The following is a 14,502-nucleotide window of genomic DNA, read 5'->3' as shown; positions in this document are numbered from 1 at the left end:
AGACCCTGATCCATTACATTATAATGATGCCTAATAAATCACAGGCTCAACCTTTGCCCCAGGCCTCGGAAAACCCCTGCATTTTACATAAATTATTTTGAAGGCTTTTCCAACAATGTGGAACAGAGGAGGCCAGAAAGAAACTTTTTAAAAATGTTGTGTAACATTTTGGTAAGAGCTCTCTAGTCTGATTTTGGTGAACAATACAATTATGACTTCTTTAAAAAGTAAACTGAGGTTTGAAATCATACTAGAAAGTACCTAAGGAAATGAATATATTATTTCATAACTTAAGGACTTACTGGTCCTCAGGAAATACCTAGCTAAGACCTCGGTTCATCTGAAGAGGATGAAACATCGAATACTCAACATAGGGATACTCAATATTCAGCTTCAAAATTGTTCATAGAAAAGCATATGATACAAATAATGCAAATGAAAATCATTTATTCCTTCTCCAGTTTACTGCTTGGTTTTAAAATAATCAGTTTCATTCTGTCCTGTTTGTACTCGATTTCTGGCATCTTTCAGTTTCTTTTTCTCCCTCTCCCCAATTATGTTGTCAATCACATGAAACAGTTTTGTGTACTTTTAGCACCTCACCCAGACAAGGACACCGAGTCATCATTTTCTATCAATCAAAAACTGAAAACAGAGAAAATGAGTTTTCACTAACATAAAAAAAAGCTGTGACTGACCTTCTAGTACTTTCTCGTATGATCTAAAGCCCCAAAGTCTACACCATAATACCACAACACACTGTTGATACGAGAGCGACAAACATTTCACAATACGCATGGTTACGGTCGGGTCCCCAGTGAGTTGTTTTGCAAGAACAGTTCTAAGGAAATGATCATCCCAGTCAGACATGTACTAACAGTCCGGACAGACGGACAAGGAGGAGACCAACCTTTGTTGATCCTCTCTGGTCACATGTACTTAATTTTGTATTTGTACAACTTCATGATGAGATTTTGAGTTTCATTTTTAGAATTTTGAATTCTGAAGTTACTTTCCATCTGTCTTTTTGGTTTTATGTTCAAATCGAAGTTTGGTTTACAAGAGTCACTTTAATATCGTTTTTAAGACATTTCTTTTTTAGTGAGTTGGAGATTCAGAAATCAAGGTTATTTCTGAATATATGGTCAGCTAACATTCCACTGTAGTAAAAGCACTATGCTAAACAAAGTAAAAGTGCAGCTATTATATCAATAATGAACATTGTTAATACTCTGTAATATTTTGACAGAAAACTCCTTCACATATTTATAATGTGAAATTCACTGTTGATGAGTGACAAGTTGTTCATCAATTTTCACAGTCAAACAATTTGTAAATGCACGTGATTGCCATGGCAGTAATTGGCAATTTATTTATGTCCCATAAGTAAAATTCAGTTCAGCTGTAAGGTCGTATCAGAAACCTGGCAGATTTAATAAATGGAAATAAACCTGAAAATGCTGCTTGCCAGGTCCACATAGCTGCCACTGCAGCTCAACTAGCTCCGACTCAGCTTAAACCTGAAAACAATCTAGCAGTATCTAATGATCACTGAACCTCTGTACAAGCATTAAGCAGTAGTGCTGCTCTTCTACGCAACAGTTTGAGTTCTGGATAATACCGTGCACTACAGACCTAAGTTCCTTCGTGTTTCTGCACTGAAACTGTACAGTCCACCTCTCGCTAGGAATAGATACTGTTGCACTGGACCAGGAACATAATAATATGTTCATGTAGGCTGCCGGGACAAAGAGTATGATTTGAATAAAGCTGTTGCTAAGATGAATGTAAAGCTAGGAGCCAAAGGAGCTGAGAGAATAATTACCCCCAAAAATAGCATTCAGAGATTAAAAATGGAAGTTTGCTTCTGAAAGAGTTAACTATTTCAAGAAGGTATGCTACGAAGCTTTGGGTGATCTCACAATACAAATACGTCAGTCAGCTTCCTGGCAACAACTAAATGTGAGATTTTATTTGGAAAATTTCTAAAGGGTCTTCAATTTATTTTAGGAGGCTCCTGTTAACAAACAGCAATCTGTATTATTCAGCAAGAATGGAATACCATAGTTACCAAACATGAGCATTTCTATTACAGTTAAATTGGCCAGCATTTCAATAATTCGATGCTACATAACAATTACTAAATAAGTCCTGATTTTCCCCTTATTTAGTGTTTATATAGGTTTGTTTTGCAGTGCCTATTGTAACAATAATGAAACTTAAAAAAGATATATTTTTTCCCATTTGCATAAATAATCTCTAACCAATCCACAAAATGGTTTTGCCTGAAAAATGAGATTTACATCTATTCTCTGACTGCTTTGCTACTTTATAGGCCTGTGAAGTTAAAAAGCAAAAATGATTGCTTTGGGATATTCTGAAGGTTATCAAACCCGTTGGGCAAAAGACTGTAACTAGTTCCAAGGGAAGGATGTCTCTTCACAAAGAAAACCTAACCTTAAATCTTCTTCCTAAGTTAGTAAGAGGTTTCATAACAATGATCACAGCGTTACTGAGAGAGGAGAGAGAGAAGGTGAAAATACGTGACTGGACTAATAACTAATAGTTTAAATCGAAAGTCAAACTCCTCAAGAATAAAACGCAGTGGTAAATTCTCTTTACCCAGTGACTATGAAGACAATTTCAGACCACGGATAGATAGCTTAAGATCCTCAAATTATAAAAAAAAAAAGAGGTAAATGATCCCAAAACGTAACCTCACAATGGAAGTGGCAGGGAACTGTAGCCATATCCACATCTGGAGGCAAAGGTCAGTGTGCTTTACAGACGCGGAAGAAAGAACTCTTACCTATGGCTGCAGCTTGAATACTGATGAGCGACTCTGACTTTATACAGAAAGAGATTTGAAAAACAGAAGAGTCTCTTGAATTAGACCTCTGTCCTACCAGCTTCTTTCTATATACATCTATGTGAATCACCAGTATCACTGGAATTAAATGGTATGTATCAGCTGTCAGGCTAGATATTTCTTGAATGACCTACAGTCTGTAAAGTATCAACAGACATAAAGTTGGCTTCCCAGGAGAAACATGGAGGGCCAGCATGTCACTGATAACATTTGGCATGTGAAGTATACTTAAACGTAAGTTTCTATCACGTCCTGAATGAGGTAACTTGAAATAATGCCCCAGTTCAACAAACCTCTTGTAAGGAATATTCTTGTTGCATACTCTATGATCTTTCCAAAATTCATTAAGGATTCAGAGGTGTCCTGTCATAATCTATACTGGTTTTGGTTTTGCAGTCTCAAATATAAAGCATAAATGTTTTAGGCCCATGAACAAAAAACACACACATGCTAACTAAAGAACAGTTATCAGCATAGGTACAGAAGAACAGACTGCTACTTCAACCTGCACTTTCTCCTCCTCTTTTTGAGTGCAAAAATCCTCTTAGAATTTTCAGAAAATGTGTTCGTGCACGCTGCATCAATTATCTGAATTGTGGAAAATAATATCTACTGCTAGAAACAGATTTGTTTTTAAACTTAGTAAGGAAATAACCACTCTACATCTGACACTCATCAAATTGAGCTATTTTTGTCCAATGAACAGAGAAATGCCACATGTGAATAAATACTGAATGCTTTGAAGAAACATGGCAGCAATAAAAACAAAGAGGTGTACTGCCTTGGAGGTCTGGACATTGAAGCACAACACAGTCACTGGGAATTTTTTACAATACAAAAGCAAATCATACAGCTATTCTTTTTCAAAGTTCACCTGGAAGTTTCTTGACTGTATTCAGAAATGTTCAACATATATTTTTGTGCAAGTAAAGAAATTTTCATTTTATTAAAAAATGCATTGCATGAAATCACATCTATTTTTGCACCAAAGGGTATAAACTCAAAAGTCATCACTCATAAATTACAAAAAATACTCCATTTGTATGCATATATGTGTATATATACTTTCATTTATATACAGATGTATACAGATAATTGTTCCTGTAATGTGTGTTAGAGAGAAATTACAGCACTAAATTGGTAATTTTCCCGATATCTGAAATAATTATTTAATAATTTTAAAGGAACTATTTTATTTTAAAAATAAAAATTGTTGGAATTCTTTCCTTTTTGAGATCTGAAAATGTATGTTATTTATAGGAACAAAAACCTGATTTTTTATCAAAGTCAATTTTCAACATAATAACGTGTCCCATTCACATTTAAAATTTACATTATAATCAGTGCATAGTACACTGTCTCCTAATTTTTAATATTATAAACAACACAGTTGTATCGTAGACTTTTTGGAAATCTTTTTGACATAAATACAGGACAAAATACAACCATTAATGAATGAAAAGAAAAGCATCACTTCTCTGTAAGCCTTTCAAAGCGTGCTGATAATAGGTCAGAGTTTTCAAAAAGGAAAAAGGAGTTAAAACCTAATGTTTCTGAAGCAGAAATACAGCCTGTCTACTGATTAAGTGCAGAACTTCCAGTGACTTGAGAACGGTATGTTTAAAGTCTGCTTTTTTCCTTGCATTTCAATTTTTCAATTCTTCCTCATCTGAAAAAAGGCCCAAACCATCTGTGGTTGAAAAACAGTGTTCCACGTAAAAAGAAAAGTACTAAATCTGTCCATTTTTAGATTTAGTGAACTCTCAGTCCTCACACCACATAGGACTTACCAAAACTGAAGAAACATGGGGATATGGTTGCTTCTATAAATAAAGAAATAGGAGAAGCAAGTGAGGGATAAACACACCTACAACTGTCTTTCAAAGGTGCACGCAGATATAAACAGGTGATGAATAAACACAGGTTGGAAATGAGAAGACCCTCATTTTCCACACTGACTAAAAAAGATTTTGGAACTGCCTTCTAATAGAAGCTGTAAATGCAAAAGATTTGACTTTTTATGTGGTGCTTGAAAACTTTACAAATGGTTTGAAGAATATGCCTATTCCAGAGCACTGCATGTGACCAAGATTTCCCCTTTTGGTTCTATATTCCTATATTTAAACCCAAATATTTCAATGAATCTCTGCACTTTCTTAAGAAAAGAGCCAGTACTGCTTAAAAGCACGTCATCTGTTTGTTAGTGGCTTTGATGACCACCAGTTTTCGTGTTTTAAAATATGCTATGCCCAATCTATACATGTATAAAGCCTTGCATACATTTGTCAGTTAAAAGCAATGGTAAAACTATTTTAGAAGCATGACTTACTCTTTTTAAAAAAAGGTCTCTCTTCTGGTGGTTTAGCTTAGGAAAACACAGTAATATTCCTCCTACTTCTGTAATTCACTTATTAAAAAGCTGACTGGGTATGTTCCATCCGTATTTTCAAACATTATTCCTTCTGTCTTGACACTGATTTCTCTTCTACGTATTATGTATCTTCCATAAGGACAGGCTAAATCTTTATAAACTACAACAAACTTTAAAATATGACCTGACCAATTAAGCCACATAGACAAAATGCCTAAAGAATAGAGATGTAAAATCAAGATATTAATATTTCACAGGAAAAATAAACAAGAAGATAATTTGTGAAGAAGGAATTAGCACATGCCATGGATAAGATATACTTTGTTCTTTACTGGATGATTTTTTTTATACAATAGGCAACACAATAATTAGACTCATCTTTTATAGAACAGCTTTGCATTTTAAATAATGAATAGAAATCCATCGTGTCTCATAAATCTAGGAAGTAATACTTCAGACCTACCTGTATTTATAAAATCAAGTATGCCTTCAGTAAAAAATGAAATTGGATACTTTGGCACAAAAGCTTTTCCCTAGAACAAGATGAAACCTCTAAAAATATGTCTCAGCGGTGTGGATTTAGTCATCAGAATGAAGAACTGCTTTCTGAACCCAATCTTCTTTTTGTCATAGATCTCCCCAAAAGGGCTAATGCTAAAGCCTAAGTCTTAGTGGGGCTCAAATGTTCCTTAGGCTACTCACAGATGAAGCACAGTGAATTTTCTTCACTATTTTACTGGTTCATAGTATATGGAATTTTACTGTTTGTTATCATTTTCTACATGAAAAAAAAATATCTTTAGCTGAAAATTAGTTATCTGGCTTAAATCCCAAAAGCTACAGCCTTATTTTTCCTTCAAATCCCACTTGAATGCCCACCCACCTAGGTTGTGACTACTGCAAAACCCAGCTTAGTGCTCACAACCTGGCAGCTCGCAAGCTGGCACTTTTCAGTGCACTCCCGTTTTTTCCTTCTCCCGTCTTCTCCATTTTTAATACCAATTAAAAGGTAAAAGGCTACAATTCTTCTCATGAACAAAGCAGTGTCAACTATTCCTCTGCAAATTTGCCATCTAACCAACCCCTCCACTTCCTTTTCTCTTTTTCTCTGTTCAGACTGCTCACCACAAGGATTATCTCTTTTCTCTGCCTCAGTCATGGTCAGAAATATGGAGTGTAAAAGCAATTTGGGTCTCTGACGCCAACTTTTTATATATATATGTATGTATGTATACACACACACACACACACATATACACAGGTAGACACTCCTGTTTCTGCTGAAGATGGCTAGTAGTTCTACAGTCCTGATGTGCAGAATCACAATCCTGTCCACTTCTAACTACAGCAACTTCTGGCACTGCTCTCCTAGTTAGGCACTTCTTAATTCCAAGTCTCTCTTAACGCTCCTTTTTAGCTCTTCAGTTCATTCACATGAACTATGTCTAGCACAAAGGCCTTTCCTTGGAACAAAATGAAACCTACAAAAGTTATCAGTCTCCATCTGCTCAGCTTCCAAAATGATCAGGCTCAAAATTTTTATCAGTCTCCATGACATGAGACCAGTTTTACCACTGAGATATATTTTACTTCTTTCAAGTTCTTTTCAGTATTTACACATGATTTTAAGAACACTTATGTAGCTCAAAAGGTTTTCCTAGTGCTCGTTAAATGTGTGAAAAGTACATATGAAAAAGCAATCTTTAATATTTCAGCTGAGTTCATTATAGTAAAATTAATGATTTCTTCTGGAAACTACATAAATTAAAAATATGGAACAGAAAAGCCTGGGGAGGGAACTCTTCCAGAATTAGTAGTCTAGGACAGCTGCCAGTAAATATAGAGACGTAAAAAAGTTAAATTCAGCAGTGGGATTTGGGGAGGCAGTGTAGTGAAGGTCAAATGAGCCGCATGTAATGTTGGCTGAATAATTGTGCTTTTCCCAATGCCAGTCACAGGACTTTCCTAAGCCTGGTAAAATACTAGGAACTTTCACTCTTTCTGGCTGTTGTCTTTTCCAACTCACGTCTTGTCTTGAGAGTTAAGTTGCAGAGACACAATCAAATACAAATTCTGTAGATCGCCACTCTAGCACAAACAGACATTATTATAACATTCAGAATCTTGAAAGAAGTGAAGATAATGTTTAGCAAGATGGAAGAATGTACCAAAGCACTTTGGCAGGCAAGGAAAAAGAAATCTCACACACTGCTTAAAATGAAAAGAGAAATGTATCAACAACTGGTTGTTCACCTGTATTAAAAGGCAGCTGCCTGCTTTGTTTTGTTTTGATCATTGTACTGCAGTTGTGGAAATTCTGCTACTTCTGTCTTGTTGAACTGTGAGTTCTGATTAGAGCCACAACATGAACATCTGGAATAGGAGGCCTTTTTTCCATGCCACTGCCTGAGAGGTGATGGCTTAAAAATCCAAGGCACCACTGACTGCCAAAGTTTAGAAACTTGAAAACTTGACTGAAACTGAATTTATTCATGAAATTAAAGTGTATAGGACACCTAGGAAACACAGATGGTAAAGGAGCAAGAGATTCCAGAAATATATGTAAGGCAGCATAAGGCAGTTTGAAGACATGACAACAGATATTTAAAGCCTGAAAATACTCTCTGAGGGAATGAAAATTAAATGCATAATTTCTAAATGCAGAAAGAGTTCCCTCCATGAAAAATGGAGAAAAACCAGCTTGTAGCTCCTACAAGTGAAATGCTGAACAAATATTACATCGGCTAAGGATCTGCACAGGTGCCTGCCCACTATCACAGCTTCCACAACTTCCATCTTTTCACCCATCTAGGTGGGCTGGAATAGTACGGATGCCCTCGTCTCCATACCACCAGAGGAAAGATATGCATCCTCTGGCCTCACAGCAAGGGCTGTGCTCTTTCATGCCATTACCCAGCCTGGCCTCTACAAGAACAGCTAATTTATTGCTTCCTGAGTTCTCTTTTTTCCTTTTTTTTTTTTTCCATCTTCACCCTCCCTAGAAAGAATGTAGGTTTAAGACGTACAAGAGCAGTGAAACAAACAAAAAACCCCACTGTTATAAAAAGGCATGGCATAAACTTTTAGACAAGGGATAGAGTTATAGGGAAAAAGGTATAGGCATTAAAAAGGCGTAAACAAACCTAAGACTCTAACCATATCAACTTTTAACTTTTATTCTCTCTAACTCTCCTCGCTTTCTCCCATTTGTATCTTCCTAATTGCATCTGAATTATTTTCCATGACATCAAGTTTTTTAAGAGCAACTGAAATACTGAAAAATAATCTTCATTTTAATAATTTTGGTACTAGGGTATTTTGCTCCTTTTTACTTTACCCTTCATAATCCTTTGAATGCAAATGGAAATACTCATTGTGCTTTTTTACAATTTTCATATTGGCAATCACTGCGTAAGTCAAACGCGTTATGGACTTTTCCTCTGAAAACATTAATCTTGAAATTGTCATGCCACAGATAACAAAACACACTGCATCTGCTCCATTTTGAAATGTCAAATGACATTCCATAAATACGCCTGCGAAATGAATAAAAATACAGTGGGACATGGATTTATCTGTTGGTTTGTAAGACAAAGTCAGGAATGTGCTGTGCTTTGAAATATATTGAAAATAGTATTTGGCCTAAAAATCAGTTATCATTCAATTTTCATAATCTGTATAGAAAGTATAAATATTTTTGCATTTCTCATGTACACACTCGGTTGCCAGCTGAGCATGTATACAGAGACTATCCAAATGGAAGGTTGAAAGCAAACAAATCAATACATATATGAAAATAATCCTCTCTCTTAATGATTTATATTTGTTGAAAATCATTCAAAGCATAAAATCCTCAGCACAGAAGGAAACAAACTTGGAGTCATTCATGTGAATGTTGAGTATTACCAGACAGCCCATAATGCAACATTTGGGATAGTGCCATATCCAGTCCTTATGGGGTCTGATGAAAAAGAAATTCAGTGGAGGCTGCCCCAGAGGAAATTTAACACAGCTATGTAGTTCTTCTGTTAACATGATTTTTTAGTGATAGGAGAAACACTAACTTTATACCTGATGTTGCACACATATTTTAGGTGAAAAATGTACTTACTATGGAAAGAATGAGGGTCACCAACTTTTGCTATGGTGTGAAATGATAGCTAGGAGCTAAACTTGCAGTAGAATACTGTAATCTTTTATTCAGTGAAGGTTTTTTTAGTTGACTCTTCATACGTGTAAGACCCAAGATGCATTAAAATAAATGCTTCTACTTAAAACTCAGTTCCACAGCCATCCTAAATTTGGCGTACTAGGGATACTTTCTACATCATTCCTTAAATTCCTGTAAAGACCTCTCCCACTTACAGCAGCGGCTTCTGCTTCGAACTCCAACAAGGTCTCTTTCTTTGCATGTTAGATTTATAAATATAGACTCTTTACTTGGCAAAATGAAAACAAATAAAAACTCCAAACAGATAAACAACAGTGAATGGATTAGTTTTCTGAAAACATTGTATATTCCTTTGCTCCTCTCTCTTCTTCTCCCCAAGTTCACTACAAAATTAAAGTTCTGGTAGACATAATGCTGAAATACACTTCTAATGCAAATTTCTCAAACTCCTCAACCACTGGGGTTCAAGGATGAGTATTTGCTGGACTTACAAAATGCAGTAAATAGAACACATCTATTAGAAGAATATACTGAAGACTTCCCACGTTGATCGTTCATTTATTTGCAGGGGCACTATTAAATAAAACCACTTTGCAAAGGTATTTGATCTCCAGTGTGAAAGAAAAGTATCTCAATTAATCCACTGCCCGAATATATTTACAGAAGCACATAGGTCGCAGACACAAATACTGAAAAAGGATAGATTCAAGCAAACCCTTATTAAAATCTGGTTTTAGACTAAGTTATAGAACAAATACAAGGGGAAAAACCCAATGGCAGTTTCTGACAAGCCATACACACAGTGTAATAGGATGTAAACTCCTTTTCCTGATTCACCGTCTTGAAGAGATACCTCTCAAATACACGCAGAGGAGGAAGGCTGGAGAATTACCACCAATTCATTTCTCTCACCTTCCTGCAGAGACCACCTGTTTTGTCACAATATCACTCTCTCTGTTTCCTACAACAATTACATAGTTTAATACCCACGAGGGTTTTATGTCTGTCACACCATAGCACTGTGATTTCTGTTGCTATTTTGAAGTAGAACGCTGTCTGGTGCTATTGTTCAATGTTTTAGTACGTATTTCATAGCATAGAGATGATTGTAAACAAAACCACACCACAAATAAAGGCCTGTGCTAATCAAAGTTAAGAGTGGGAAATATTTGTGTGCTTTGCAAATTTGTTTCATTCTGTAACAGGTAACAAATCTAGAAAGTACCTATAAAGACTGACATGAGCTATATTCTCCTCTCGTCATTAGTATCAGGATGCCCATCAAGTATTGGCCGATCAGGTCTTCATTATTCACTTTGCTATTTCCCAAATGTATTTTTGAGTAACAATTCCATGCAGTTTAATCTCAAACTAGCGCGAGTGTATCTTTTCCTTTACAAATACTGAGAATTATTTGTATAATTTGGAATTTTAGAAATAAAAATATGTGAAAAATAACCACTGGATTGTTACAAATGAAACCAACATACAAATAAATACAGCTAAGACTTTAGTGCCCATTTTGGAAATTGTTGGGTTTGAATTGTGCAAGATTGATAAATCTGCAGATGAATATGATCTAATTTTATTGAGCTCTGAGCAGTGTTTGGTGCATGTCCCAACTGAATTCCAGTTTATGAATGAAAGGGTCATATTAAAAAGTCAAAGTGACAAAGTGAGGAGAAGGATCATTTTTCATGAAGTTTGCTAATGCTTGGCTCTGGAGAGTAATATATCAAATTATCCCAACTGAATATTTGTTGGACCCATGGTCTTCAATAGAAAATATTTCTCCCATTTTTACCTCCTGTAAATACTTAACTTTTTCTAAAATTTCTGAGAAAGCTAAGGGAAACTAAAACAAGAGGGCAGTAACATGACAAGTTCTTAAGATTTTTTTATCTGTTTTGGAGTCATGTTTCTCACAGATGAGAGAGAATAAGTAGATTTCCTTTGAATGCTTCATTTCAGGCACAGTGCTGAAGATTTGTGATTTTATCCCTCTTACTCTGTTTTTTTTTTTAAATGCTGACTTCTGAAATGATACGATTATGCATACGTTTCTATTCATTTAAGAGGACATTTCTAGCAGTTAAGAGCCTGTAAATGCAAACTGTGAAGGAACAAAGTCAAAAGTCAAATAGAAAGCATTCAAACTTCTCGAATCTTTTTTTTTAACTCAGATAATTTTGTGAAGTGCTGTTCATGAATCTTAACTTTTTGGTTGCCAAAACTATAATCAGCAGCAATTGCATAAAACATGGTGGTTATGGCTGCTGGGAAGTCCCTAGAAAAGTCATGCCCAGTGTTTAGCCACTTGACTTCCGTCCTGAATGGTAGTGATCCAAATAGGGTAAAGAGACGGAAGAGATACGTGACATCTAACGGCCCCGACTGTGTTAAGCATCCAATAGTCTGTTGAGTGTTATAGCAGACAGTATCGTACTCTTTGACGGATGTTCTCCTCCAAGACTGATGATGATGATTTATTAACTCGACTGTGGGCTTTGCTAACTGGAATGAAGGACACAAGCAGTTTTCCTTTTTTTTTAGTTTTTAAATGAGATGTCAAAGGATGGCATTTGTACGGCTGGTTGCACTTTCAAAACCCAATATTCTGCAATACCTGTTCAATGAGAGTTTGCCACTCAGAAAAATTGCAGGAGTGGATAAAAAATTAAGAGCTTTCAACTACACTGCTTTCTAACAGCAATATTTTTAGTCACACCAAAGCAGAGATATTTGGAGTACTAACTGTAAAAATACAGTTCCAGTGGAACTTGGTGTTATTACACAATAATTTTACATTGCTGTAAATTTTCATGTTCACTTTAATAAAAAAGACTTAATGAAAAAAGTCTAATCCAGAAAATACTACATTTCTTTATTCCATTTTTTTCCATCTCAAATTGAGGTTTTGTACCTCCATAGAAGAGATAAGGGCACGAATAGATAAAATTAATAGTAACAAATTGCCAAATGATATTCCGTCGAGAACTGGATGATATAGTTGAACCAACTATTGATCTGTAAGTCTGATGCCTGTAGTAAGCAAATTAGTGGAAACTGTAAGAGCAGAATTAGGGGGCACGTGGATAAGTATGATAGACGAGGGAAGAGTCAAAGTGGCCCTTACAAAGAGGAATGTTGGCTCACAAAGCTATTGAAGTTCTTTGAGAGGGTGCAGATAGGGGAGATCTGGTTTATGTAATTATTTGGATTTTGGAAAGTGTTTAAAGGAAACAAACAGCCACAGGGTAAGAGGGAATGTCCCTCCATGAATTAAAAAACTGGCTCAATAATAAAAATAGTAGGTGATTGGTTACTTCCCACAGTGACCGGTGGCTATCAGTGCAGATCTGCAGAGATTTGTTCAGGGCGTATGCCGTTCAGCATAATCACGGACATCTGGTAATGGGCATTGGGCAGTGAAGCGACCAAGTTTTGTGATGGCATTTTGTTATTCAGGATAATAGAGGCTTTCTGACTAGAAAGACTTACAAGAAAGTCCTTACAGAATTTAGTGACTGGTCAATAAAGTAACAAATGATGCATAACAGAAATCTAAAGGACTTTGAGTAAGATCCTGGAATTAAGATAGATTATCTCCATGAAAACATACTCGATGGTTAATTTAGCTGTCAAAGAAAACAAGATGTTAAGCATTATTAGGAAAGGAATGGAGCACGTAACTGTGTACTTTCCTTATGGGTCTTCATAAAATCAAAAATACATGTTTTTCCTGCTTGAATACTATTTAGTTCTTGGCCTCACCAAAATACAGTAAAATGGGAATGATTCAAAGAGGGCCAAATGTGGATGCTAAATGTATTTATGGCTTCAAAGGGAGACTGGATAAGTTCACAAAAGAGAAGCATTGACATAAATGTATAAAACAAAAGTATTGTCACTAACATATTATAAAAGGATAGGAATTTTATTTTTCTTTTTGGGAGGAGCACTTCATGCAGAGTTTAGCTCTAGGCTGAACAGAGTAGTTTTGACAAAGTAACTTTTTAACTAGAAATTCATTGAAGTCAATATTGATGATAACAGAGTCCCAAAGATTCTCTAGAATGTTTTGTCCCTTGTACTCTTTTAATTGCCTTGTTCTGTGAAAATGTTGCCAGGTAAGTACAATGGTGGGGTTTTTTTATTTCAAACATGATGAACCATAGTTGGGAGATGTCTTATTATAGGAAAAACAAGTCTGGTAAACTGCATGATTTGGTAAGGAATACTGGGGAAAATAATACTTCTGGATTTTCTCCCCAATGATTTCTGTGTCTTAAATCAGATCTTAAATACTTAGGAAAATGTGTTAAATATTAACTTCAGTGTTGTAAAGTGATTAGTGGATACGTATTTTTCTCTGCAGGAGAGTTGCCAGTGTGTTCTTATTTGAAAGTGAACATTTCTTGCTGGCAAATTTAATGTGTGAAATTCTTTCACAGTGTTAAAACATACCTGTTTTCCATGAATTTTGTTTTAAAATGCTTTTTTTTTCCTCCTCAAAAAATCCCAGTACTTCTAATCTGAAACCATGACATGTGATCAGTTCCCATCATCAAATAAAATCATTTATACAGCATTAAAATGCATACCATGAGACCTACCTTTTCTGCTAACAATTCTCTGATCTTGCTTGCCTGGAGACGAAATTTCATTAACTGTGACTCCAGAGTTAAACATCTTTCCTTCCAGTTCACAGTACCTTCTGGCTCTGAAAGTTCAGCCATATTTATGCTGGAAAAAGAAAGGGAAAAAATCCCCACGTCAAATTGAGTCTCTATTTAATGTCTGACTTTTTTTAATATACATGCTAACCTATTTTATATAAATCTCAAGAATGCCCCTGAATTTTGTACATGTGCAGCTTCATAAAACTTAGTAGAAGTACAATAGCCTACAAAGGCTCTTATCATAACTGGGAGATTTCTGAAATCGTGTTGGTAATATTTAGGTTTATCATAATTTAACTTCTTCAGTTATTCTGGGGCTGCGGTATGTTTTCCTTGATAAGCAGAGACACGTCACGCATTTTAATCTTCAGCTACTGTATATATCCTTTCTTACATAGAGGAGGCTTGT

General features: G+C 35.6%; 1 protein-coding gene across 1 annotated transcript in view; it reads right to left on the bottom strand.

The window, feature by feature from the left end:
- PLEKHH2 (pleckstrin homology domain containing, family H (with MyTH4 domain) member 2) overlaps positions 1-14,150 on the bottom strand; it is a 51,804-nt gene extending 37,654 nt beyond the window's left edge. Inside the window, exon 1 of the mRNA XM_009325322.1 lies at positions 14,028-14,150. Within this exon, the coding sequence (XP_009323597.1) occupies positions 14,028-14,150 (123 nt within the window). The remainder of the gene's footprint in view (positions 1-14,027) is intronic.
- Positions 14,151-14,502: the final 352 nt, after the last annotated feature.

This window comes from Pygoscelis adeliae, unplaced genomic scaffold (assembly GCF_000699105.1).
Source record: "Pygoscelis adeliae isolate BGI_AS28 unplaced genomic scaffold, ASM69910v1 Scaffold96, whole genome shotgun sequence".
NCBI lineage: Eukaryota > Metazoa > Chordata > Aves > Sphenisciformes > Spheniscidae > Pygoscelis > Pygoscelis adeliae.
This window is presented reverse-complemented; position numbering and strand designations above follow the sequence as displayed.